This window comes from Scyliorhinus canicula, chromosome 4 (assembly GCF_902713615.1).
Source record: "Scyliorhinus canicula chromosome 4, sScyCan1.1, whole genome shotgun sequence".
NCBI classification, from domain to species: domain Eukaryota; kingdom Metazoa; phylum Chordata; class Chondrichthyes; order Carcharhiniformes; family Scyliorhinidae; genus Scyliorhinus; species Scyliorhinus canicula.
In genome coordinates, this window is record NC_052149.1 from 86,551,836 (window position 1) to 86,579,423 (window position 27,588).

General features: G+C 46.9%; 1 protein-coding gene across 9 annotated transcripts in view; it reads left to right on the forward strand.

Annotated features, from left to right (window-relative positions):
- Positions 1–2,670: 2,670 nt before the first annotated feature.
- LOC119964750 (ergothioneine biosynthesis protein 1-like) overlaps positions 2,671–27,588 on the forward strand; it is a 76,239-nt gene continuing 51,321 nt past the window's right edge. For 6 of the 9 annotated variants that reach the window (XR_005460353.1, XR_005460354.1, XR_005460355.1 and 3 more), the window contains exons 1-8: positions 2,671–3,001; positions 3,317–3,381; positions 7,611–7,723; positions 15,159–15,227; positions 18,202–18,342; positions 18,830–18,956; positions 23,141–23,258; positions 26,070–26,233. Coding sequence is in view for 6 of the 9 variants with exons in the window: in XM_038794686.1 (XP_038650614.1) it covers positions 2,928–3,001; positions 3,317–3,381; positions 7,611–7,723; positions 15,159–15,227; positions 18,202–18,342; positions 18,830–18,956; positions 23,141–23,258; positions 26,070–26,233 (871 nt within the window). In the remaining 3 variants the exon portion in view is untranslated. Of the gene's footprint in view, positions 3,002–3,089; positions 3,149–3,316; positions 3,382–7,610; positions 7,724–15,158; positions 15,263–18,201; positions 18,343–18,829; positions 18,957–23,140; positions 23,259–26,069; positions 26,234–27,588 lie in introns of those variants that run through there. The other 3 variants (XM_038794687.1, XM_038794689.1, XM_038794692.1) reach the window with 3 other exon arrangements.

Here is a 27,588-nt window from a genome sequence, read left to right on the forward strand (position 1 = left end):
TGTAAAAGTCCCTGAACGCCCTGTTTAGCCCAGCCGAGTCCCCGACCAAGTTTCTATCCCCATCAACCACCCTCTCGATTTCCCTGGCTGCCACCCTCTTCCTAAACTGCTGTGCCAGCATTCAGCTGGCCTTCTCCCCATGTTCATAAAACGTCCCCCTCGCCTTTCTAAGCTGCTCCACTGCCTTGCCTATGGACAACACCCCGTACTCAGCCTGCAGCCTCCGACTTTCCCTGAACAGTTCCACCCCAGGGGTCACCGCATACCTCCTATCTATCTGTCGAATCTCCTTAACCAGTCAGTCCGTCTCTGCCCTATCCGTCCTGGCCCTATGAGCCCGGATCAAAATCAGCTCCCCTCTCACCACTGCCTTCAGCGCCTCCCAGACCACCGCTGCTGAGACTTCCCCCGTGTCGTTGACCTGCAGGTAGTTCTGCAGGCACTTCCTTACCTTCTCGCACACCGCCTCGCCCACCAACAAGCCCACGTCCAATTGCCATTGCGGGCGCTGGAAGCTCTCCTCACTAACCTGCAGTTCCACCCAGTGTGCGGCACGGTCCGAGATAGTGATGGCCGAGTACCCCGTGTCCACCACCCCCGCCAGCAAATCCCTGCTCAAAATGAAAAAATCAATCCGGGAGTACACCTTATGCACATGCGAGTAAAAAGAAAACTCCCTTCCCATCGGCTGCCTAATCCTCCATGGGTCGACCCCCCCCCCCCCCCCCATATGCTCCATGAACCCTAACTGCTCCTTTGCCATTGCTGGCACCCTCCCCGTTATTGAAATGAAAAATGAAAATGAAATAAAACTCACTTATTGTCACAAGTAGGCTTCAAATTAAGTTACTGTGTAAAGCCCCTAGTCGCCACATTGCAGTGCCTGTTCGGGGAGGCTGGTACGGGTATTGAACCATGCTGCTGGCCTGCCTTGGTCTGCTTTCAAAGCCAGCTATTTAGCCCTGTGCTAAACAGCCCCTGCATGACTGGTCCAGGCCGGGGTTGATGACTGTATTAAAATCCCCTCCCATCACCAGCTTGTGCGAGTCCATGTCAGGTAGCTTCCCCAGTACTCTTTTTATGAATTCCACATAGTCCCAGTTTGGCGCTTACACGTTAACCTTCCTCCCCTCCAGCTTGCCACCCACCACGACATAACGGTCCCCCACCCCCCCCCCCCCCGTCCGAGACTATACTGCTCACCTGAAATTGCATCCACTGATTAAAATTGCCACCCCTCTAGTCTTGGTGTCCAGCCCCGAATGAAAGACCTGACTGACCCAACCCTTCCTTAGCCTAACTTGATCAGCTACTTTCAGATGTGTCTCCTTCAACATCACCACGTCCGCCTTCAGAACCCTCAGATGCGCAACCACCCTGATGTGTTGGGTACTCTGGATCTGTGAAGACTGCGTTTACCTTAGCAGTAACATAGACAGACTACCAACACTTGTAATAGTACAACACTATTTTATTAAGCTAAGAACTGTTGAACATACTTGCACTGTGGGTCGGCACTTGGTGAAGGTTTGTGCTACTAGCTGCGACCTCTGTCTGTCTCAGAGGCTGCATCCTGAATGAGCGGGAAAACTAGTGCCCTCTGGCTTTATAGTGAGCGTGCCCTAACTGGTGATTGGCTGTTGTGTTGTGTGTGTTGATTGGTTTTGCAGTGTGTCAGTCAGTGTGTGTCACTGCACCATTATATACTGATGTGTATATTATGACACACCCTTGCCCTCTTGACCGTGCCCAGTCAACCCTCTAACATTCCAGGTGATCAGCCTAGTTGGGGGGCACTGCGACCCCCCCTCAGCCGATCAGCCTTCCATTTTCCTGGACTCGCCTCCAGCCCATGCGCCGCACCTCCATCGGCCCGCCTCCTGGCAGCCCTCACCCCTGACCTCCTCTCTGTCCCGAAACCTAAGTCCCTCCCTCGTCCATACTGTTTGCTTTCATTGAATTATCTTTTGAAAATTATAGTTGGAACCTCATTCCCCATTCCCTACCCCACATTGGAAATTGAAGACTGTCCCGGAGGCACAGGGATCCAGGGGCACCCTCTGGGTTGATAATTCTTATATCTCGCCTGCTCCTGGTGCTCCCTCCTCACCATTTGAAAATTCAGCTCCTTCTGGCAGAGGGCAAGGCCATTTGGCCCATGGTGCCTATGCCAGCTCTTTGGAAGAGCTACCTATCCATTTAATCTCAGTGAGCTACCTATCCATTTAATCTCACTCTCCAGCTCTTTCCACATAACCCTGCAATTTTCTTTTCAAACATAGATCCAATTCTCTTTGAAAAGTTACCAGGGAATTTTGGTCCATTACCCTCTGAGGTAGTGCGTTTTTAAATCTTAATAGCACTGACAGTGGCTATTTGTCTATCTCAATGTGTCCTGCTTCACTACCTTTTTGAATATAAATCAGTAAAGCCAAGTTAGGCTTTGATCCTGTGGCCTTAACCCTTTCTCTAGATTCCTCAGCGAAGCCTGTTAATCGAAGAAACTACTGTTAGTTGAAATTCAATCTCAGCCCTCAGCCCTCAACCCCCACCCCCTGCCACCTCCACAACTCCTCGGCGCTGCAATTGTGCCTTTTAAATGCAGAGCAGCGTGGACAGGAACTGTGAGGTAGAGTTTGATTCAATTCCCTCTCCCCCCCCTCCCCCGGAAGCAGCCGCACTGTTTCAATGGACACTGGGGAGTTAATAACATTCTGCTGCCGAAGATGCAACAGAGACACACATGTGATTGCCCAATCCTGTACTGAGTGTTCTCCAATGATTTACACATTGCTTTGGATGCAGCCCATTAGTCAGTGATAACGGGACACCAAAGTTTTGCAGACCCTCCCCCACCACAGTCAGTATAAAAGCTCACTCAGCTTTCTGTTGCACAGCAACTCGACTGAGGAGTGATCTAAAAAAAAATGAAATCTGTTCTCACTGGAAAGTTGTGTTTGACCTCCCTTAAACCCTGTAATCTCGGCAAGTGCACAAAAGGGTAAGTGTGCATACATCTGTCGTGCTTTATGTATCCGTCTGGAGAGGCTGTGCATTGTGGTAAGAATGCAGGATTCGTACCTGAGAGCGGGGAATTCATGTGAATGGGGGTTGGGATTCTGCTGCCCTGCTTTCCTGGGATTGCTGGGTTTGTCCTTTTGTTCAATTCTTTCTACAAGTTAAAAGATGAAGTGAAAATATTTTCCAACTTCATTTGCAATTAGAAGCCACCAGTTTTTTGTTTTGTTGCATTGAATGTATTCTGGTGGAGGATTCTTTCGATTGTTGATGTAGATTTTATCCCTACTTCTTTCAGGGAGGTCTTGGAATACTTTGAGAACACCTATGATTTGGATGAAACAATTTTCAGTGCACTTAAAGGTAAGACTGAGAGGCTTTCAGGGGCCAGTCCTCCTGCAGCTCAATCCCTCCACTAAATACTTGATGCATTATTACCAATCGCAAAGAAACCGAGACCCGGGACAGTGTTTTTGAGCATTTCTTTCCATTTTCCTTGATTCTGCCAGGGGTTGTTACATGGATTGCCCACTGGTACTTTGCTTAATGACCACTTTTTATGTGCTAGCCTAGAGGTGCATGTCAGCAAAATAGTCAGCTGAATATGCTGGTGAATCTGGTCACTTCCAGGTAAAAGATGGTGGGCGGGATTCTCCGACCCCCCCTGTCGGGTCGGAGAATCACCGGGGGATGGCGTCAATCCCGCCCCCGCCGTGTCCAGAGATTCGGCGGGGGCGAGAAACGTGCCGTGCCGAACGGTGCCCCCCCCCCCCCCCCCCAAGCGATTCTCTGGCCTGCGATGGGCCGAAGTCCCGCTGCTGTCAAGCCTCTCCCACTGGCGGGAATCAAACCACCTACCTGACCGGCGGGAGCAGGTGGGTTGATCTGGCCCTGGGGGTGCCCCCATGGTGGCCTGGCCCGCGATCGGGGCCCACCGATCGGCTGGCGGGCCTGTGCCGTGGGGGCACTCTTTTCCTTCCGCCTTCACCATGGCGGAGGCAGAAGTGACCCCCCCTCCCCGGCGCATGCACCAGGATGACGTCAGCTGATGCTCCGGCGCATGCGCGGACTTATGTCGGCCGGCGAAGTCCCTTCGACCCCGGCTGGCGTGGCGCCAAAGGCTGTCCACGCCAGCCGGCAGAGCGCCAACCACTCTGGCGCGGGCCTAGCCCCTCAAGGTGAGGGCTTGGCTCCTAAAGGTGCGGAGAGGGGCGGCCCGACGCCGGAGTGGTTCATGCCACTCCATCACCGGGACCCCCCTGCCCCGCCGGGTAGGGGAGAATCCCGGCCATTGTTGCAATCCTAGTGAGTTAATAGCAGCCTATTCATTTCAGGCCTTTTTAGGACAAAGCTGGAAACTCGCCCATTCCATTTTCACCGTCCCCTCTAGCTGGATTTAGCTGGGTATGTGGTCGGAGGATGAGTTAAAATTCCTCCCCCAATGTTTTACGGTGTCAAAATTGAACATAGGAAATAGGTGCAGGAGTAGGCCATTTGGCCCTTCGAGTCTGCACCACCATTCAATATGATCATGGCTAATCATGCAAATTCAGTATCCCACTCCCGCTTTCTCTCCATATCCCTTGATCCCTTTAGCAGCAAGGGCCATGTCCAGTTCCCTCTTGAATATATCCAATGAATTGGCCCAACAGCTGGCTGTGGTAGAGAATTTCACAACTCTCTGAGAGAAGAAGTTCTTCCTCATCTCAGTCCTGAATGGCTTACCCCTTATTCTTAGGCTGTGACCCCTAGTTCTGTGCGTCCCAACATCGGAAACATTCTTCCCACATTTAGGATGCCCAATCCCATCAGGATTTTATGTTTCATGAAGGAGCTATTTATCACAAATGTACTAATCATACAAAAAAACAATATGTGGGGACTTTATTTAAGTATAAGACTAGATACATATTGTGTTGGGTGGGGGTTGCTGTATAGGCACACCTGTCTTGCAAGACTGCTGTTGTATTCTTTTAAAAAATTTTTTAGAGTACCCAATTATTTTTTCCAATTAAGGGGCAATTTAGAGTGACCAATCTACCTATCCTGCACATCTTTGGGTTGTGGGGGTGAAACCCACGTAGACACGGGGAGAATGTGCAAACTCCACACGGACAGTGACCCAGGGCCGGGATTCGAACCCAGGTCCTCCGCGCCGTCTGTTGTTGTATTCTGAGTACCAAATCATATGGTTGTACATCACATTATATCTTAATGATCAACAACGATTTATAAGATCCACTCCCTTTAAAGGCATATGTATGTCATTGCGATACCCCCCCCCTTTTCTCTAAACTAAAGGTTTACCTTTAAAGAATAAAACTATTTACATGACAGCAAAAGAAAATAATGGGGAATCAGTGGATGTACTGGGCGCAATTCTCCGCACTCACGACGGTGCGGAGAATAGCGGGGGTCGTAAATTTTTACGGCCACGCTAGTCCGACGCCCTCCCGCTATTCTCCCCCCCCCCCCCCCCCCCCACGCCCAACTCCCGACACGAATCGCTGCTGCCGTTTTTTTACGGCCAGCAGCGATTCTCAGCTGGCCAATGGGCCGAATTCCAAGCCCTTTACGGCCGTTTTTACGAACGGCAAACACACCTGGTCTGGCCTTTCGTAAAAACGGCCGTAAAGTCCCGATCTTGGCAACCATGGCACCGATTGGCACGGCAGTACCACGGCCGTGCCAAGGGTGCCATGGGCCCGCGATCGGTGGGCACCGATCGCGGGCAGCGGGTCTGATTCCCGCGCACTCTTTGTCCTTCCGCCGCCCCGCTGTATCACTTCGCGGGGCGGCTGAGGGGCATCCCGGCCCGCGCATGCGCGGGTTTCGCGCAAATGCGCGATGACGTCATCCGCGCATGCGCGGGTTGGAGTCTTCCAATCCGCGCATGCGCGGCTGACGTCATGTGACGCGTCAGCCGGCGCAAACTCTGGCAAGCGGGCTTAACGAAATTCGTTAAGCCCGCGATGCCGGAGTTCACGGCCGCGGCATACTAGTCCCGACCGGGGACCAGAATCGGTTCCCGGTCGGGGAGGGGGAGGCTGGCGTCAAACCCGCCCGGTTTTGACGCCAGCCTTACGATTTCTCCCTGTCTGGGAGAATCGCGCCCACTGTATTTAGATTTCTAGAAGGTGTTTTATAAGGTGGTACATCAAAGGTTACTGCAGAAAACGAAAGTTCTTGTTGTCTGGGGTAACATACTGTCATGGATAGAAGATTGGTTAGCTGACAGGAAACCGCGAGTAGGCATAAATGGGCTCTTTCTGGTTGGCAAGATGTAACGAGTGGCGTGCCACAGGGATCAGTGCTGGGTCCTCAGTTTTTTACAATTTATACAAATGACTTGCATGAAGGGATCAAAGGTATGGTTGCTAAATTTGCTGATGACATAAAGATAGGTGAGAAAGTAAATTGTGAAGAGGATATAAGATCATAGAATTCCTGCAGTGCAGAAGGAAGCCATTCGGCCCATCGAGTCTACACCAATCCTCTGAAGGGGCACCCTACCCAGCCCCGCACCCCCCACTCTAGCCCAGCAACCCCACCTAATCTATTGAACACTAAGGAGCAATTTATCATGGCCAATCCACCTCACCAGCACATCTTTGGAGAACAAAGTGATATAGATCGGTGAGTGGGCAAAGACCTGGCAAATGGAGTATAATGTGGGAAAATGTGAAATTGCCCATTTTGGCAGGAAGAATAAAAAGACGCATATTATCTAAATGGTGAGAGATTGCCAAGCTCTGCGATGTTGAGGGATTTAGGTGTCCTAGTACATGAAACACAAATGGTTAGAAAGCAGTAACAGTGAGTAATTAGGAAAACTAATAGAATGTTATTGTTTATTTTGAGGAAAATTAAGAATAAAAGTATGGAGGTTATGTTTCAGTTATACAGGGCACTGTGAGACCACATCTGGAATATTGGTTTCCTTATTTAAGGAAGGATGTTAAATGCATTGGAAGCAGTTCAGAAAACGTTTACTAAACTACCATAAAATCCCTACAGTGCAGAAGGTGGCCATTTGGCCCATCGAGTCTGCACCAACTCTCTGAAAGAGCATCCTACCTAGGTTCAAACCTACACTATCCCTGTAATCCCACCTAGAGCCAATTTCGCATAGCCAATCCACCTAACTGCACATCTTTGGACTGGGAAGGAAACTGGAGCATCCAAAGGAAATCCATTCAAGACACGAGGAGAATGTGTTAACTGGGAGGTTATGTGGGCATATCTGACTTGCAAGGCTACTGCTTTATTCTGAGTACAAAGTCATGTGGTTACACACACGTCCTATCTAGAGGTGGGTAATGATTGACAGCAGTTTAAGATATGTCCCCTTGTACATCATATCACAACTGGACCCAGGCTCATTTGATCATGGCTGAAGTCTAACTACATTGGCTGAATTAAAGGCAAACCACATTTGGTTTTAATTCTCATTTGACCCTAACGCACCTGTTGCTGAGGATCAAATTGTGTTTGTTTGGGGCTGCAAATATTTGAAATGTTTGCTTTTCGCTGTAAATATGGAGACGTGCAGTGAATCAATATTGATCTCTCTGTTTTGTTTAACAAATTAGATGAATGCAGCTTCTACTTATGCCCAGACCGACTGCGGTTGCCTCTTATATTCTACTACTGCCACCCTTCAGTGGTCTACATCAACAAGCTGCTGATCGCAGGCCTCATCAAGGTAAAGTGGCAAGAAGCTGCTTATGTTACAGGAACCAATAGACTAATTCTAAGCAAACACATGATTATACAATATTTACCTTGAGCAGAGGAAGATTAAAGCAAAAAGTCAATTTGAAAGACTTGCGTTAATGTAGCACCTTTCGCAATCTCAGGATGATACAAAAGGCGCGATTTTACTAATGGGGAACAAAGTCTCACCCCCAGCACGTTTAGCCGTTCACAGCGCTGAGAAACACATGGCTATAAAATGTCACTCACATTAGATAATGGGGCTCACCCAGACGGGGAGGGACAAAGCTGGAGGAACTCCCATTCAAACTAGCCCAAAACAAATTCCTCTACCTGGGGATCCAGATAGCCCGGGACTGGACATGGGTCCATAAGTGAAACCTGACCAGCCTGACGGAGGAGTTAATAAAGGACCTACAGAGATGGGACACGCTCCCGCTCTCCCTGGCGGGGAGGGTCAGATGATCAAAATGAATGTACTGCCTAGGTTCTTCTTCCTGTTCAGGTCTATACCGAACTTCATCCCCAAGGCCTTCCTCCACAACATAGATAAAATGATCATGGCGTCCGTGTGGGGAGGTAAGAATCCAAGAATCTCCAAATCAACACTGCAGAGGAGAAAAGTCACGGGCGGCCTGGCACTACCAAACGTACAATTCTACCACTGGGAAGCAATGGGAGAGAGTGAGGGGATGGATACGTGAACCCACCAGGGAATGGGTGAGGATTGAGGAGTCTTCCTGCAAGGGAATGACCCTCCAGGCCCTCACCACGGCAGTGCTCCCATCCTCCCCAACAAAATAATCATCCTGCCCACCATGGAACCAGATGAGGCAACATTTCAGTCTAGCCGGGATGGCCCCCATCTGCGGAAACCACAATTTCCACCAGCCATGCTCGGCACCACATTCAAAAAATGGAGACAGGACGCTAATAGTTGGGGACTTTTAGACTAGTGACACTGAGCGAACTGACTGAAGACCTGGAACTACTGGCAGGACAGGAACCTGGGCACCTTCTGTTAAAGCACTTTCTCTGTAAGGAGGCGGTAGGATACCCCAGGGCCCCGAGAAACACACTATTAGAGGACCTGATAAACACAGGAAGGGGGGAACTGCGGAAAAATCTACAGACAACTCCTGGACAGAGCAAGACTACCACTGGACAAAGCCAGGTGGAAATGGGGGGACGAACTGGGGAGGGAAGTGGGCTGGAGATTCTGGAGCGAAGCACTGAGCAGGGCCAACTCCACCTCCTCCTGTGCAAGGCTCAGCTTCATACAGTTTAAAGTGGTGCACAGAGTGCCCCTAACCAGAACCCGAATGAACAGGTTCTTCCCAGAGGTGGAGGATAAATGTGAATGGTGCCAGGGCGGCCCAGCCAACACATCCATATGTTCTGGGCTTGCCCCAGATTTGTAAGGTTCTGGACAGCCTTCTTCAAGGTGATGTCCAAAGTTGTGGGGGTGAGGGTGGAGCCGTGCCCGAGAGTGACAATCTTCGGGGTCAGAATCCCAGAGCTACACATGGGGAAGAGGGCCGGTGCCCAGAATCCTGCTCAGCAACATCACCCACAGATGTTTTTTTACAATGGCCATGAAGGCCACCCCCAACCCAATCACCACACAGAAAATGCCAGCCTGGCACTGCCAGGATGCATGGGTGGCACCAGCAGTGCCAGCGTAGCATCCTGCCCAGAGGGCTTGCACCTGCAGGCTTCTAATCCCCTGGGACATCCCCACAAGTGCTGTTCCATCTGGTCCCTGTTTCTGGAGATTATTACTGAACGAGGTGAAGGAGATTGAACCAAACGCCTCGGGTAACTCTGGAATCTGACTTCTACAAAACATTTGTGACAGCGCTGGCCCCGCACCTGTGGGAGATGTTCATAGACTCGCTAGCTAGGGGCACACTGCCACCCACGCTAGCGCAGGCCTCAATCTCGCTGATACCTAAGAAAGACAAAGACCCAACGGAATGTGGGTCATACAGACCCATATCTCTGCTGAACACAGACACCAAAATACTGGCCAAAATCCTAGCCAAAAGGCTAGAGGACTGTGTACCTGAGGTGGTCACAGAGGACCAGACGGGCTTCGTCAAAGGTAGACAGCTTACCTCGAACATCAGGCGCCTGCTGAACATGATAATGACCCTCTCCGGGGAGAGAACACAAGAGGTGATCGTCTCCCTGGATGCAGAAAAGGCCTTCGACAGAGTCAAATGGAAATACCTCCGAGGTACTGGAGCGGTTCGGGCAGTAAGGGGATGGATCCAGGAGCCAGAGGCCGAGTGGGTGCGTGCGGAGGAGGCCTCCTGCGTGGGGACCTCCCTCCGGGCCCTCGCCATGGCAGCACTCCCATCCCCACCCAAAAAACACTCCAGCAGCCCAGTGGTGACAGCCACCCTCCAATCATGGCACCAACTGCGGCAGCAATTTGGCCTGACCAAAATGTCTGACAAAGCTCCCATCTGCAACAACCATAGGTTCACACCAGCACTGACTGACGCCACCTTCAAAAGGTGGGAGCAGGACGGAGGGATACTGACAGTCAGGGACCTATACACGGACGGCAGGATCGCTACACTGGACGAACTGACAGAGAAATATTGGCTAGCCAGGGGGAACGAGCTACGGTATCTGCAGCTCAAAAACTTCTTACGAAAGGAGACGAGGACGTACCCACAACCGCCACAACAGACACTACTGGAAGACCTACTGGACGCAAGTATCCTAGAGAAAGGGAACTGTAGCGACATGTATGACCGACTGGTAGAAAGGGCCGACACCGTACTGGACGCAACAAGAAAGAAATGGGAGGAGGACCTGGGGATGGAGATAGGGTGGGGACTCTGGAGCGAAGCACTGCATAGGGTCAACTCCACCTCCACGTGCGCAAGGCTCAGCCTGACGCAACTAAAAGTGGTACATCGAGCCCACTTAACGAGAAACCGTATGAGTAGGTTCTTCCCGGAGGTGGAGGACAGATGTGAACGGTGCCAAAGAGGCTCGGCCAACCACGCCCACATGTTCTGGTCTTGCCCCAGACTCGTGGAGTACTGGACAGCCTTCTTCGAGGCTATGTCCAAAGTGGTGGGGGTGAGGGTGGAGCCATGCCCGAAAGGGGCAGTCTTCGGGGTCTCGGACCAGCCAGATCTATTCCTGGGGAGGAGGGCGGACGCCCTTGCCTTTGCCTCCCTGATCGCCTGCTGTAGAATCCTGTTTGGCTGGCGGTCAACAGCACCACCCAGAGCTGCAGACTGGCTGTCCAACCTCTCGGAATCTCTCCAAATGGAGAAAATCAAATTCGCCATCCAAGGGTCAGACGACGGCTTCCACAGAATGTGGGAGCCATTCATGCAATTGTTCCGGGACCTGTTTGTGGCCAACGAACAAGAGGAAGAATAGCCGGGTGCCCAAGAATCAGGGGAAAATGGACGGGAATCGGGGGAAGGTAGGCGGGGCATGGAGGGGAGAGATGGGGGTGGGGGGGACGGCTAAACCTGAGGGAGGGGCGAACCACGGGGGGGGGGGGGAAGACAGCTAAACCTGGGGAGAGGGAGGTGAACCATTGGGGGGGGGGGGGGGGGGGGGGGAGGTGGGGCGGGGGCAGGGATGCAGGAGCCGGAGGGAGGGCATGGGATGCCAAAACGTGCATGACACCTCCAGGAGCGGGGAACGAGGAAAATGGAGGACGGGAGGAGCTGCAGAAGCGGGGGTGAGCGTGGGACGGCAACGAGACCCGTCTGGGAGGGGCGGGCGACAACAACACACAGCACAGCCAAATATCGCACACTGTGATTTTCTCCCCGGCACCCAAATGTGTGTTCCCCCCCCCCCCCCCCCCCGCAGGCAGTCGCCTACTTGCATGGTGTGGGTAATTTTGCAGATGTACAGAGCTACCGCTGTCGAACTGGTGCACAATACCCCACCAGTTATTCTATTTCATAGTTTATTATATTTTTTTTATGTTGGGGTGTGCCCTTCTCTAAATATGTGTATATATATGTTTCTTATTCTGTGTACATAACGGTAATTATACCTTGTTCAAAAACCCAATAAAACATTTATATAAAAAAAACTTCAGCAGCAACCGGGGGGGGGGGGGGGGGGGGGGGGGGGCGCTACGGGTTCGTTATGGGGTTTTGTTCTCATGGTTTTATGCTTATTTCTTTTTCTTGTTAATTTATTGTTTTTGTATTGGAGGGGTTACTGTTTTTCTCTGTTGTGATAAAATTTGTTGTTGAAAACTTGAATAAAAATTATTTCAAAAAGAAACTCTGGAATCTGCACATTAAACTGAGACTAGCTGTCTCACTTTTGTATGCAGATTTGTTAAAAAGTGATTCTGCTCACAATGGATGGGATTTACATTGCAACACCTCATGAGATTGCATTAGATCTCGTGAGGCGTTACGAGCCAGGTCGATCCCCGGGTGTGGGGTCTCTCGGTTTCTATTGGTCACTGCTTTTCAGGTGCCTGTGGCCATTTGATCGACCCCACAATGTTTTACAGCCAATGAAGTACCTTTTGAAATGTCGTCATTGATTGTTGTAGTGTAGGAAGCACAACAGCGAGGCCCACAATCAGAAATATGATCATGACTGGATAATCTGTTTTAATTGACAACAATGGTTGAGGACAATGGAGGGATCCCCAAGTTCTGCTTTAAATAGTATATGGGATCTTTCACATCCAGCTGAAGGTCTTATCTATGATGGTAATAACTGCACTGACGTGTCAGTCTGGATCATGTGCTCAAGTCTCTAAGTGGGTTTGAACTCAACTACTCTGACTCCGTGGGAATGGACCACAGTTTCGCTGACAGCAAAATGTTCACTCGCATAATAACAAGAGGTTAGCTTGCATGTTAGCAGAATGAAGTTGAAATTCAATGCCATCTAATCTTCTCTCCTTGAGCATTTAATCAAAGAAATTTAGCGATTTGTTGGATAGTTCCACTGGTATGCTCCTGATTACACTCCTGTCCTTGCGGAGGTTATTATCTGTGCAGGAACACGGCTGAGAGCAAATGTTATTCGATGTGGAAAGAGCAGCCGTACCACATCTTGCTGTTATTTTCATTTCCCTCCTGACTCCTTTTTGTAGCCTCCCTGAACAGATGTAAACATTTAATGGCAGTTTGAGATAAATTGTAGATCGTTTTATTCTGTGTATTCACACCCAGTAGGAATTGGATTGGGACCAACTTAAGCCCATGGGATGTATTTTACAGGGCACCAGATTACCCCCCCACTCCCCCAACACACCTGAGCTGAAAGTTGGTTGGCACCTTGTTGAGGTGACACCAGTTAGGTATGTAAGTGGGGGCAAATCAGGTAAGAGAGGGAAAGTAACGAAAAGGGGAATATCGTCTTGGGGAAAGGTGCCCCTGCTGGGCACAGGGGACTCTTTCCCTCTTTCCCCACCCCACCCCCCCTCCCCCCCCCCCCCCCCCCCGCCCAAAAAAAGGAGATGCACCAGCAGACTGCAGTGAAAGCTGCTGGGCTGCCCATCTTGTTTCCACCTTCCCTCACAGAATGAAAATTGTAACTCAGGAGGAATGAGGCCCTTAAGTGGCAGTTAATTGTCCACTTAATGGCCTGAATTGGCCTAAGGGCAGGCAGTTTGCCTGGTGCCCTGTCTGCACACTTCCCTTGTAACATGGGCATGGTTGCCAACTGTGATTAAATGGAGGTTTCATGACACGACTTGCCCCCACACTCAAGCCATTATTCAGCCAACGTATCCATTCTTGTGGTGCACTGCCTTCCTACGCCAATTGAAAGTAAAAATTGGATGACTGTCAGCCAAACAGCCTTTTTTCCTATTTTATCTTCAATATATTTGTATCTACTAAAATGTTCAAGAAAATTTTAAAAACATGTGGTTTTTTTTTTTACGTCTCTATGATTCCTCTTCAGGGTCTGCCAATTCCTGGAAACTCCGACAGGGCACGAGGCAAACTGCCTGCCTTTGGGCCAATAAGTGGACGATTAAATGCCATTTAAGGGCCTCATTCCTCCTGAGCTACAATCCTGGAGGGTTGGGGGATCAGCTGGGGGTGGGTGGGAAGGTAGTGGGCTGGCAACCCATTTTCTTTTGCACGCCTTCCTGCTTTCAAACTGGTGGGGGTGCCATAGAATTCACGCCCTTATCACCACAGATTCTGGATGAAACCGGCAGAAGGGTCTTTGTTCCGTTGGTCTGGCCTTGAATCTAATTGTAAAAAGGTGGGAGGGCAATCTTAAGTGGTAAAGGGAGATTTTCTTGTATCGACTGGCCTGTTGGGTATCATAAGTATCAGAATATGAGAGGAGGAGGCACTTTGACCATCGCACAATTTTGAATGTCCGTTGGGGCTAAGTTTATCAGGATCACAGACTCAAGAAATCTTTTCTCTCGGGTTTAGTTATCCATTCTACCCCTTTAAATTAATCAAATCTACTACTTCTGCCAAAGTGTTAATGTTTAATAATGAGCAGAAGCAGAGCAACACCAATGATATGGGGGGGGAATGGGACCTGGGTTACAAACTGCAGAGAAAAACGGGTTGATCTGATCCATGAAAGTAGTTCCTGATTTTGTCATCTTCATTGCGTGGTGGTCAGTAGGTTTTAGTTGAATTTATAAATATAACTGCACGCTATTTGTGCTGCAAAGTGGGAACAAATATAGTTCCAGTCTGAAATGAGAATGCTCTGGATGGCAACGTGGGGGGAACTTTTTTTATTACTCGTTCATAGAATGTGGGCATCGCTGTTTCACCCAGTGTTTATTACCCTTCCCTAATTGCCCTCTAAGAAGGTGGTGAACCGCTGCAGCCCTTATGGTGGAGGTGCAGCCACAGTGCTGTTAGGAAGAGGGTTCCAGAATTTTGAAATAAAGGCTTAATTTTGAAATACAGCAGAGGACCATAAAATAGTGACACTATCACTACCATTGGCTGTGCGGTGTAAACCTCAAGGTCGCAAAAGAAAGAAAATGTAAAACATTGTAGCACAGTGTCGAGTGGAATATCGCAATTCCGTCCTGGTTGGTGCTGATTTACCTGCCCATCCCAGCAATTCAAACAATTACTGCCCAAATCCTGCAGGGAGTAGAAAGTTCCAGTCAGAATTCCTGCACCTGACCACTATCTGCATGGTTCGTACTGGGAAGAATGCATGGGGTAATGCTAGGTTGGGACGGGACCTAATCCAATGTGATGCCTTCCTTAGTTGACTGGACTTGATGGGTCGAATGGTCTTCTGTGCTGTAATAATTCTATGACATACCAGGCTTGACATTATTGTTGAACTGCAGCCCAGGAAGAGTTAACACCTCCAGGATAAGAAGTAAAAAAAAAAATAGGGGTTGGAAAGAGTTCTGGCAAATTTAAAGAGATTTGTTTTACAAACTGCTGTTGCTTTACTTCCCACAGGAACAAGTGAACCCAAGGTTTGAAACTCTGTTTGAGACGGGTGTGGATGAAATGTCCTGGGATGACACGGTGTGTACATTTGCATGTACAGGGAGATGCAGAAGGTTAAGATTTCCTACTGAATTAATTCAAAGTACAGAGAGTGGGTAACCCACAAGGATTTGATCCTTCAGTGAGTTCCCAACTCTTAAACATGGAGCTTTGGGGTATCTTTGTTTTCTTCTGCTGCATTATTTTTTTCTTTCAGTGTCCTTTGAAATTTTTGTTTTGTTCTGAAAGCTCTGTCTTTTCCTCAGAGTGTGGTCTCATGGTCATTGTTCGCCTCACAATAACCGATCCAAGTATCCATTAGTCGGACAATTTAACATGTAGGCTATTCAATGTTGCCCTGAATTATGTCAGATCATCTTCCTGCTCCTCTTTCTGTGCCCACGCTTATGTCGCACTGGGTTTTGAATAAAATACAAAGACCAACAGTTTATTTTGCTAGACATTATTATTGTCGCCTACACTTGTGGCCGCCAGTCAGCAAGCAGCTCATCCAGTGATTCACCTTTGCTGTTGGATACATTGACAATTATAAAATATAATTATTAATGCAGTCTCGTATTCCTTTCTTTCAAAGCTGAAATATGACCAAATTTAATGGCCAAACATTCCAACTTGTCGAATAAAAATTGACCTTGAGTTTATTAACAAAATGGAAGGCAGGCTCACTGAATTATTTTACATGCTAAAAATGTGGACAGCGTGCCACCATTCCAAGGATTGTGACAGTCCACAGGGGATTGTGAAGGCAGGGTTGTTGCTCCATCAGACAGTGTAGCTTACCCGCATTGGCGACAAAGCTGAGGAATTTGTGAAGACCAGCATCAATTGGCCGACAACACAAGCCAACAGCAAGCTAAGTGCCTGAGATTCTGGAATGAGTTAATTAGTTAGTAGGCTACATTTAAGCTCTAATTAGCGTCAGTGTTATGAATCCAGTTCGTTCTAGTTATGGTTAGCATCAAATTGCGCAGTTAAACTGTTATTATAGCAATAATGCTTGATTGATTTCTTCCCCTCACTCAGTGCAGAGTAGTGCCTGGGCTTCATTTACTAAATAGATGTTGGGCAGTCAGTGAGAGAAAGCAGGTTGTGGATGTGAGCTCTTGCCCCAACATTCCAGGGAATATGAGTCAAGTGTCGAATACACCACGCGTCTTTGCCATTTTTTCCCTCAAATATCCAGGGTGCGATTTGGCATTCCGCCGTGAATCGCGTAAGGGCCCCAAATCTGGCTCCGTGTCAGGTGCCAGGCCAATCGCAAGTCACCTGACCTCCGCCTGGTGCGATCTGCATCTCAACTGCCGCGTGTGGGATCTGCATATTTCAGCAGACTCGCCCGGCACCTGGGGCTCAACAGCCGCACCCGAGAGACCTCGCCAGGGTACCGTTTAGTAGTGGCCCACACAAAGGTGGACCGGTTGTAATGACACCTGGGTGGGGGCTCACAGGCCATTGGAGACCCCTGGGTGGTTGGGGACAGGGCAGGGTGGTACCCTGGCAATCTCCCTAGCATCTGGACACATGGCACTGCCAGCCTGGCACCCTGGCAGTGCCACCTTCCCCTGACACTGCCACCTTGGAGCTGCCAGGGTGCCTGGGGAACTGCCATTTGGCAGTGTGAGTATGCCCGGGTTCCAGGTTTGCACAGCCAGGGGTCAGGCCCGGGGTGGGGGGGAAGTGTTGCCAATTATAGGAGATTCCCAGGGGACTCGCCAAGGTTAGGGGGGGTGAGGGGGGTGGTCGATATGAAGGGGGAGGAAGAAGATCGGGGTCTGCCAATTAAAATGGCGTCCTGACCTGCGAACAGCCGTTCCTGACCTCGGCAGAGAGAAACTCCCCGAGGCCATTAAAAACGGCAAAGTGCCTTAGAATAACGGGGTGTATCTTGGGGCTGCAGCCACCCAGAAACATCCCATTAAACACGCTCAACTGTGGACTTGGTTTCAAGTCCGCTGAATCGTGCCCCATATCTTTTATTTTTGCAATAATTATACAACTTTGAGGAGGATTTGTGGCGCAATGACGTCCCTGTCTCTGAGTTAAAAGCTGCAGGTTCAATTCCCACCCCAGGACTTTATGGCCAAGGAAGTTATGTTCATTACGCAATCAAACAGATTGAGTATCTGCTGTAAATCCTTCCAACACACACTGATGGTTGGTAATAAGAGCAGGAGAAATTCCGGGTCAGACATGTGATGGAAACAAATTTGGACCTTTCCCATCACTATCCATAGTTCCAAGATACAACGTTCATGTAAAAGCCTTTGTTGCCACAGCAACCTGGACTCCTCGGTGGGACCAGGAGTTGTGGATGAGAGTGATGCTGCCAGCATAGAAATTGATCACTGTTAAGCTAGGGTGGATTTGGGAGCTGCATTCTTGCCCTACCCACGCTGGTGAAGGTGGTGCCATGGGTTGGACCTGCCTTTGGGCAGAGAACTGAAGAAGATATAATTTTCCCTATCACCTTTTCCCCTGAATAAAAGTAGACTTACACCACAGATACAAGACATGTAGTTCATTTTTGGTGTCTCACTGTGGTGTGCCTTCAGCATATGTGTTTCCAGGTAATCATGGCTATCTGTTTCATGATGGATGGACCTTCACGGCCATGCCTGATCTTATCTTCTCTGGCATCTACTTTGTCAGCAAGGATTACTCATTAACAATCAGATGTAGCAACCATGGCAGATGTTTGTTCTTATTAGTTTAAGGTTCGTGAAACCAATTCTAGCTCTACTGCCTCTGTTGGTCCCAACTAACTCAACATAGAGTAGGGCTTGATTATTAAATCTTGATAAGTTCAGAAACAGAGCAGGGAGTGCATTTATCAAATGAGCTGTGAGAGCATTTAAGGCGCTGCTCCAGAAACATTTAGAAAGTTACGTTTGCAGCTGTGATAACCTGTAAGCAGAAGCTACAAATGTACAAACTTTCTTTCTTAACTTTTCACGAGCCCACAGCTTGTCACAAGTTGTGTTCATTCCACTAGGAGAATTATCGAATGGGAGGAAGTTTTAACTGGCCCAGGCTGTCGGAATGTGTTGAGTATCGAAGGAAGGTACGGGCCATAGTTCGCAAAGTCATCCAGGAAACTCCATTAGAACTTCCAGTCACAGTGGATAATCCCTGGGTAAGTGACTAAATGTTCAGGGGTTAAAATGAAGATCAGAGGAGCACTTCCAACAAACAATAGACTCATGTGAGCTGATATAAGAAATGGAAATATCAGGACAGCCCTTAGATATTTGGGGATCACAGAAAAAGAGTGCCTTGCTAGGCTATTTCAGTGTCAACCACATTGCTGTGGATCTGGAGTCACGGTAAGGATGGCAGATTTCCTTATATTAGTGAACCAGATGGGTTTTTACAACAATTGATTTAATTCCAGATTTATATTGAACTCAAAATTTGCCATCTGCTGTGGTGGGATTCAAACCCATGCCCCAGGAGTATTATCCTGGGTCTCTAGATTACTAGTCACGTGACAGTGCCACTACACCACCACCCCCCACTTGATCCTGTCTCAACAAACATGGTGCATTGCAGCAGGGTAATTTTCTTGTAAAGCTGGCAACGTTGAAATAAAAATCAATCCTAATTAATATTTTTTTTTCCAGTGGGCTATTTTCATGGGATTGGAACACGAGCGAATCCATTTGGAAACGTCGTCTGTGTTGATTCATCAGATGCCAACTCACTTGGTTCAAAGGCCGCCAAGTTGGAAATATGCCTCATCAAATAGTGGTCAGTGCATCTGCCTTTCTCTTACTTCCTAACATTTCTAACTCGAGGACTGGGGAGGGGGGCTGTTCAAATATCTGGAGAATAGTAAAATGGGGAAAATGATTACTTATGAGGATTTAAAGGAAGCTTGAAAGATATAAACTGGTGGAATTTGTACTGAGCAAGATAAAATTTGGTGTGAGTAAATCCTGAGGTGGCAATGTTTCAGTAAAATAAATATTAATATAAAAGAAATAAGAATAAAGAAATATAACTAATATAATATATAATAGTAAAAAGAACATAAGGAAAAATAGATCCATGGCAAAAAAGCTTCAGCAACGTGTCTTTCTTTCAGTGGCATAAAAGAAATATAAATAATAATTATATTTTGAATGGGGAAATTTAGAGCGGGGGATTTTGTGGTTACAGATTCACAAGATGCTAAAAGCAACACCACCAATGGGTATGACCATAAAGAAATGTAATGGGATTCTGGTTTCAGGTTTTATTACAAAGGGATAGAGTATAAAAGTCAATCTGTAATGGTGATTCTATAACGGCGACAGTCAGAGCACATGTGTACATTCTGGGCTCAACACCGTCGGAAAGACGGTGAGGCAAATTCACGAGGAGCATCTGGAATGCATGTCTGGAATGAAGAAATATAAATTAAACATTTTAAAAGCTTTCATTTGGTTAAAGGTTGTATCAAATTATGAAATGTTGGGACGGAGTAGATGGAAATATTGGGCTGTAACCTCCGAGCTCCATAGCATCATATTGGGGGGCGTACTCCACAGATCCACCGGGGAACACCCCTGGGATTGCACAGCATTTGCCCGGGAAGTGCAAAATTCTGATGGACAATTCCTTGCACTGAGAACCACCCACAAATACAATTTAAATCGCAAACTTCGGATAGTTCTGACTGCCTGACTTCAGTTGTTACCTAGTAAAAGTTTGAAGAATTAAAACCTCTTCTAACTTTTGGCTAATTATTGCGCAGATCCAGATCGGCCCACCACAGGACACCCTCTCACACACCCAAACCCTTAGGAGAAGCCTGCAACCCTTAGAAAGTACCCCTGACGAAGCTCACCCATCACCCAACCTCCCAGGGGTCTTCCACCAACTTCTCCCCTGCCCGCCAATGATTCCCCTCCCACCATTGAAATAAGTACCTTTTAAGTACCAAAATAAGTAATTTTGCACCTTTTTGAGGAGGACACCCGTATCCCAAAATATTTTCAACACCTCCTCCAGGCTAGACTTGTATTCCTCAGGGGTGGTGCTTGCAACCAAAACATTATCGAGGCAGACAATCACCGTGAGAATTCCTTGAAAGAGGTTAACCATCATATGCTGGAACATAGAGCAGGCTGCCGTAATGCCGAGTAGCGACCTCAGACCCTCGTGTATTTATCGTGGTGAAATTCTGGGACTCTTCGTCCAACTTTAATTATAGGTATGCATAGCTAAAATCTAATTTAGATTAGGTAAGGCTGCCCCACCAGCTTGGAGATGTACCTATCGACCTGCCTAAGTTATTGTTAATCTGTAGTCCCCACAGATTCATATGGATCGATCTGGCTTGAGAACAGGAACTGAAGAGGCTGCCTACTCTGAGAACTGATCCAGTCTGATTATGCCTTGTTCTTCTCATCTTTTAACCTCAACGTCAGCCTTTTGATGCAAGACATAGGAAACTGGCCTGGCCCTAAAAGCTTGGGTGTTGAATCCGGATTGACATAAATTTTGGCTTTGACACCTTTAATCTGGCCTAGTTCGCTGTGAAAAATGTCCTCGTATCATCTTCGGACATTTAAAAATTTGGAGTTTCCAATTCTTTTTTCCAATTAAGGGGCAATTTAGCATGGCCAATCCACCTACCCTGCACATCTTTGGGCTGTGGGGGTGAGACCCACGCAAACACGGGGAGAATGTGCAAACTCCACACAGACAGTGACCCAGAGCCAGGATCGAACCTGGGACCTCGGTGCCGTGAGGCTGCAGTGCTAACCACTGCGCCACCGTCCCTGTTGTTCATGTTTAAAGGCCAGTTGCGTCCGGCATTTTTTTTGGACTTTGACTTTGAAACTTTATTTCCAATACCTGATTATTCCAAGTTTATGACTTTTTGCTGCTGAAATTAAACTATGTCAGTTGGTTCTCTCCTGCCACACATCTCATGGCCATACCACCCAATACTTGATTGACTTCCCCTTCAACCACACTTTGGAGCTCAGTGGCACCTTTTTCAGCAGCACTCTGGCGCCCGAGTTATCTCGATCATTTTACATCGTTATGCAAGTTTCAACCAGGAGTTTCTTTTGGATATTGAGATTATAGATTCCACAAACCAAACAGCTGGGCAGCATATCACTAAGCCCGGCAGTCCCAAGCTCACAGTGCTCAGAGAGCTGCCAAAGCCTCGCTATAAAGGCTGAGATGGACTCTTCAGGGTCCCTGACTGCGGAGCTGTATTTATAAGCTGTATTGGAGGATAATCGAGAGCCTTGGGCTAAAATGTTCTTTGACCAGCTTGACTATCTGATCAAAGGTCTGGTGTCTCTGTGAACATGAGATTCCTAATTAGATTATAAGTTTGGGGCCCGCAAACTGTCAGAAGTATCACCTTTGCTAGTCTTCCCCTGTGATCTCTTTCACGGTGAAGAAATAGCGTAGCCATTCGATATACAGCTCCAATCCTCAACCACTTGGTCAAACGAGGAAATTTTCACTCATGTTTTTACCATCTTAGGTGAAGATTTCTGGAGAAGGAAAATAAATCACTTAATTGAAATCTGATTATAAATGGGCTGGTTGGAGTTTGATTATGACCCTGTTCAATGAAACTGGCTCAGTCTGTCCGGGGCAGCACAATAGCACAGTGGTTAGTGCGGTTGCTTCACAGCGCCAGGGACCCAGGTTCGATTCCCGGCTTGGGTCACTGTCTGTGCGGACTCGATGGGCCAAATGGCTTCCTTCTGCACTGTAAATGTTCTATGTTTCCCTCCCCACACCTAATGGTGTGCAAGGCAGACTTTCTGCTCCCACAGCAAGGTTTTTCCTGGAACAGTTGCTAGTCTGTCACCAGAGACTTAGTTTAAGGGATCCCACTCAACATCAACCACAGCTGACCAGGAGCCTCTCCTCTTACCGCCTGCCATTGGCACGTCAGAAGGATGGTACAGAGTGGTACCCAATCTGTAGTCCACGTTATGAACACACGTTCCTCCATCAAGTCCTGGAGTGGGATTTGAACCTGGAAATTTAGGCTTAGAGGCAGAGACGCTAACCAATACACTACAAGACCTCCTATGGTGGCTCAGTTTAAACCGCTTTAGTTTATTGCCAATCCCTCACTCAGAAGAATGCTTTCTAAGTTATTATAGTTGTTATGACCGGAACTATGACTGAACTAATTATTGTTCATGACTGGAAAAGTCATTACAGATATGTCTCAATCACCTCAAGTTCAGAAAACTAACAAGGACATTTCTCAGATAACTATCTCTGGCTCAAAACCGCCCCTCATTCAAGATCACTGCGGCCAGTTTAAACAACCCCATCATTCCCACATTGAGATTTCTTAATGCAAACCAGAGATCAAAGCAGGACTTTCCTCATCCATATTGCTCCATGTCAAACCTTTGACCAGTTTAATCCATTACAAGAATGACCGACTATTCCTAATTCTTCAGTCAAGTGAATAATTTGATACAATGCAACTTAGCCACATTGTTCTTGATATGAATGGTTCCTGTTGGGCAACCTACTGGAACATAAATACAGCAAAGAGACGCAAGGCATAAATTCAATCTTTTTGAGTTCCTGAACCTTGGGTGAGACACTGCTGTGGTGTGTCTTCAACTTTCCCACAGGTTATGAAGGAAAACTGTATATAGAGTCATCCCGTAGTTGATCTTACACCTGTCCCAGTGCCAGTTTCAAGGCAACACTGGCAGAGACCCAGTTGCAGGTTAACTACCTTTTCATTTGTGGCTGCAACAGGTTTGGGGCCTGGGATTATCAGAGGAAAAAGAGCTCAAATGGAAAATTAAATAACATGGTCAAATTCGAAATGGGGTTTTTGGTTTCCATTGTTGTTACCATTTTTATATAGGGATGCTCCTCAAAGTTTAAAAAAAACTGTGACATAATTAACAAAATGATTGATTTACTCATTTTTACCTTTTTAGGGCTAAAAGCACTTGACAACCCTCTGATCAAAGTCCCAGCTGCTCAAGTCACTTATGGAAAACCAAGGAATTTCCCATCATATGGTTGGGACAATGAATATGGACAGATGACAACAGCGTATGTACAGACATTCCTATTAAAGAGGATAGAACGTCTTTATATATTTAAATTTCAGCAAATGTTCAGGCTTAGCAAGGAATTGGACTTTACAGAAGGAAGGAAATGAGGAAATAATTTGGGTCATGTAGTGGAAAGTCAGCTATTGATCTTGGAGTACAAGACTGAAGAACACAGGTTTAAAATGAATTAGACACTGAAGATTAAAACATTTTTTTCACATGGAGTGCAAACTCCTGAAACAGAAGGTGAAGAATAAATCCTTGAAAGACTAACTGTTATTTTATTGCTCTATTTATTCTTGAATATGGGCACCTCCGTCTACATTTATTGCCATCCCAAGTTCCCCTGAGGAGAGTGGTGATGGCTGCCTTTCTGAATCGCTAAGCGGTTTCATAGAGTTTCATAGAATTTACAGTGCAGAAGGAGGCCATTCGGCCCATCGAGTCTGCACCGGCTCCTGGAAAGAGCACCCTACCCAAGGTTAACACCTCCACCTGTTGCTCGTTTTACTGGAGTGTGATTAACACGCCTCCGTTTAAAGGCCGTGTGCTTAACACTACTATGGCTCTGTATGAGTAATTATGCTCGGAGTCGCCAGGTGTCGTATTGAGACACCGTCACAAGTATATCAAGGTCAGGTTCAAAGTAATAAATCCATACACCGATTAGTAAGTCCAAACGATTGGTATTTATTATAACAAATATAATAAATACTCATGCATACGCTAAAGAGACTAACTTACTTCTAATACTAAACAACTAAATACTTATCTAGACAGGAACAGGCAAGGTCAGGGAGCAAGGCCTTCGTCCTGTTCTTGGTCTGTAACTTTCTGATTGGCAAAGTTGTCAAGAGCTAGCAAGGTCTGGATCATGTAGCGATCGTTGTGTTGGCACTTACAGTTCGATGGCTGATGCTCAACGGCCGGTGATGAAACTGGAGTCAGGGTGCGATGCAACAGGTCTGGGCCGGAGTCTGGAAGCAACAGACCGAGTCATGTGCTTGACCTTCTTTTATAGGTCCCAGGAGATTCAGGCCCCCTTGGGGTGGTTCCTCATCTATTGGGTCTTTCCCAATCGATATCTTTCAAACTCCCCAATCCTAGGGTCGTTCCTCGATGTTTGGGGCGGTCCCTACGGCTCTTTGTTTTGGTTGCTTTGGCGCCATTCTGTCTGGGCGTCTATGGAAAAGTATCCATCGATACTTAAATGTTTCTATTGTACCTGGGCCTGGGCCGGAATCACCTCATTAATATGCAGATCTGTTTCCCATTTGCACCTTTGGCTGAAACTCTGCAACTCTTTGGAAACTGGTTTCTGTACGTGCAAAATGCAAAACAGTCTTTTGCAAGCTGTGTGTCCTCACTATGACTGTTTTTCCCTGTGTTCCTTGCGGTTCTCCATTTTGTAGCCCAGTGTCCATCTTAGATGGCTACACACCCTATCCCCATAACCCAGTAACCCCACCCAACACTAAGGGCAATTTTGGTCACTAAGGGCAATTTATCATGTCCAATCCACCTAACTTGCACATCTTTGGACTGTGGGAGGAAACCGGAGGACCCGGAGGAAACCCACGCACACACAGGGAGGATGTGCAGACTCCGCACAGACAGTGACCCAAGCCGGAATCGAACCTGGGACCCTGGAGCTGTGAAGCGATTGTGCTATCCACAATGCTACCGTGCTGCCGTTTCATACAAGTAAATGGCTTGCTCGGCCAGTTCAAAGGCCAGTTAAGAGGCAATGACAATGGGGTGGGCCGGGAGTTATATATTGATCAGATAAAGGGATGGACAGATTTCATTCCCTAAAGGACATAAGTGAACTATCCAACTGCTTCACGATCACTTTTACCGATACCAGTTTTCTGGCTTCAGTCAAGGGCTCTGGATTACCGGTATGGTAACATAACTACTGTACCGCCAGGCCTCATTATCGGTTGGAGGGAGAATTATGGTAAAGATAATCAAAAACTCCACAGGGCACGATGATTTCTGTGTGCTTGGGAACAGCAAAATGCCCATGGAAACTAACCTATCAGCTTTGAATGTGGAGATGTAGGGATGGATTGTGTTCTGGAATTTTGCTTAATTATTTTGGAATCAGGGTATATGTATATAAAACATTCCCTTGCGAGCTTGAATGAGTGGAGTATGGTCAATCGCAGAGTAGATTTTGTATGAATTATGGGCACTAATTATATTCCAAATATCCATTAGCTTCTGTCATGGATTTTATCCTTTTCTGATTCTGCACTTCTTTCTTAAGATCTGTGCTTATTTCAACTGGTGTCACCCATTGCACAGTAGTAACAATCTTCCCCTAAGTCAGAAGATTGTGGACCCATGTCCCATTCCAGAGATTTAAGAACATAACCCAGACTCAAATTTCATTGTTGCACTGAGGGAGTGCAGCATTGTCAGAGGTGCCCATCTTTCAGATGAAACATTAAACTAAGATCCTATTTTTGTAAATGATTCCAAGGAAAGGAATAGAAGAGATTTCCTGCTGTTGTGGAGAATATTTATCTCTCAATTCACCTGGCCAAAATAAATTATTTGGTCATTTGTCTCATTGCTAATTATGGGGCCTTGTTGTCTACATTTTGATACCTCATTTTAGAACAATTATTACACTTCAAAACTACATCATTGGCTGTGAAAGCTCTTTGGGAAAGAAACTGAGGTTGTTAAAGACACTAAATAAATGCAAGTCCTTTCTTCAACCGTGGTACATTAAATTACATTACAGGTGCTATGTCGATATACGTTGTTGTTGTAACTGACCTATAATGCAATCCCATAGTGTGCCCGAGTTTGAAGCCAGCAAATACCTAATAACGAATGGGGAATATCTGAAGTTCGTGCAAGCTGGAGGATATGGAAGGAGAACTTACTGGACTAAGGAAGGCTGGGAGTGGAGGACATTCCGTCAGGCTCAGCATCCCACATTCTGGGTCTGTCCGAAAGGTATAAGCCTCTTGTTTTTCTCAACGACAATTTTGCACAACCAGACAATGCATTCTCTCATATTGCAGGCGGTCATTTGAAAGGAATCAAGAGGCAGATCACAAGTTCAGGAAGTGTTCCGGTGCTATGCTATTGTTACCCAAGACCCAAACTTTGAAGGGGGATGGGGAATGGCAGAAACAGACCCCTAACAAAAGTAAAAAGAACGAGAAATGGCAGAAAGCTCAATCAGTATTTGAAGGAGGAAAATATATTATTTTGGCAGAAGCCTACATCGTACCAAAATCAACGCATTACCCTGTTGAAATAAATGTGTCCAAACATATATATATTTTAAAATGTTGTGTAAGGTGTTTCTAAACCTTTTGTCACACTTTTGTGTCAGTACTTACATTAAATGACAGTGTCAACATGTCCCATTCAATTTTGCTATGTCAACTGTGACAATGTTCGTCTGGGGCCTGGACTGAATCAATGTTATATTGGAACAAATTTCCCAAATCTACATCCATTATCTTTATTTAGAAATAAATGTTATTCAGTAGCAATTAACTAATTAAAAAAACAGAAATGATCAAACCTGATTAGTTGCAAGCTTCACAGTGCATTTACCAGTGAGGCCATATTTAAAAATTACTTGTAATGTGTCCCCCTGTATGTTATGAGAACAGGTTACTTTATCAGGGTTAATTCTGTGATCCCACGCTTGGCGTGGGAAATGCACATTCAGAGGGAGCATGGATTGGATGGCGATGGAGGCTACAATCTTGCAGCCTCAAGTGATGCACAATCCCTGCACATTTTGTTGAGGATTGAAGTTGCAGAATTTGCTCTATTGTTTAAACCAGGTATCAAATCAGCACTCGCATGCTTTTACCTTCTAGTGGTAGGAGGCTTATTCAAAACATACTTTGGATACTAAAAAGGGGGAAATAAAATTACTTTAAATCTGCATCACGTTTTTCTGCTTCATCTGTAAAACAAATTTAACCAGGTACGTAATAAGCTTTTGCAGGAGAATGACATGAGTATGAAACCAAGCACCCATGTTCCAAGGGTACAGGAGAGCTGAAAAGTACACTTTGACCAGAAGCACCGATGGTGTCATAGTTAACTATTTCTTTATAGTTGAGGATTTCTATGGAATCAGTAAGTGATCGTCCTCACCAAGTGTATCCAACACTGGTGTCTGTTTCAAGCTCCCAGGGGGTAAGCCATTCGCGATTGCATAACTTGGTTCAGTCAGCTGTAGTACAGTCAGCTTTCCAGAAGCAGGGAATGCATCATGCCACCCCTTACCTAGCATCTGCCATACAGATCAGGGGGTTCCAACATTCATCCTTAGGCTTGGTTGA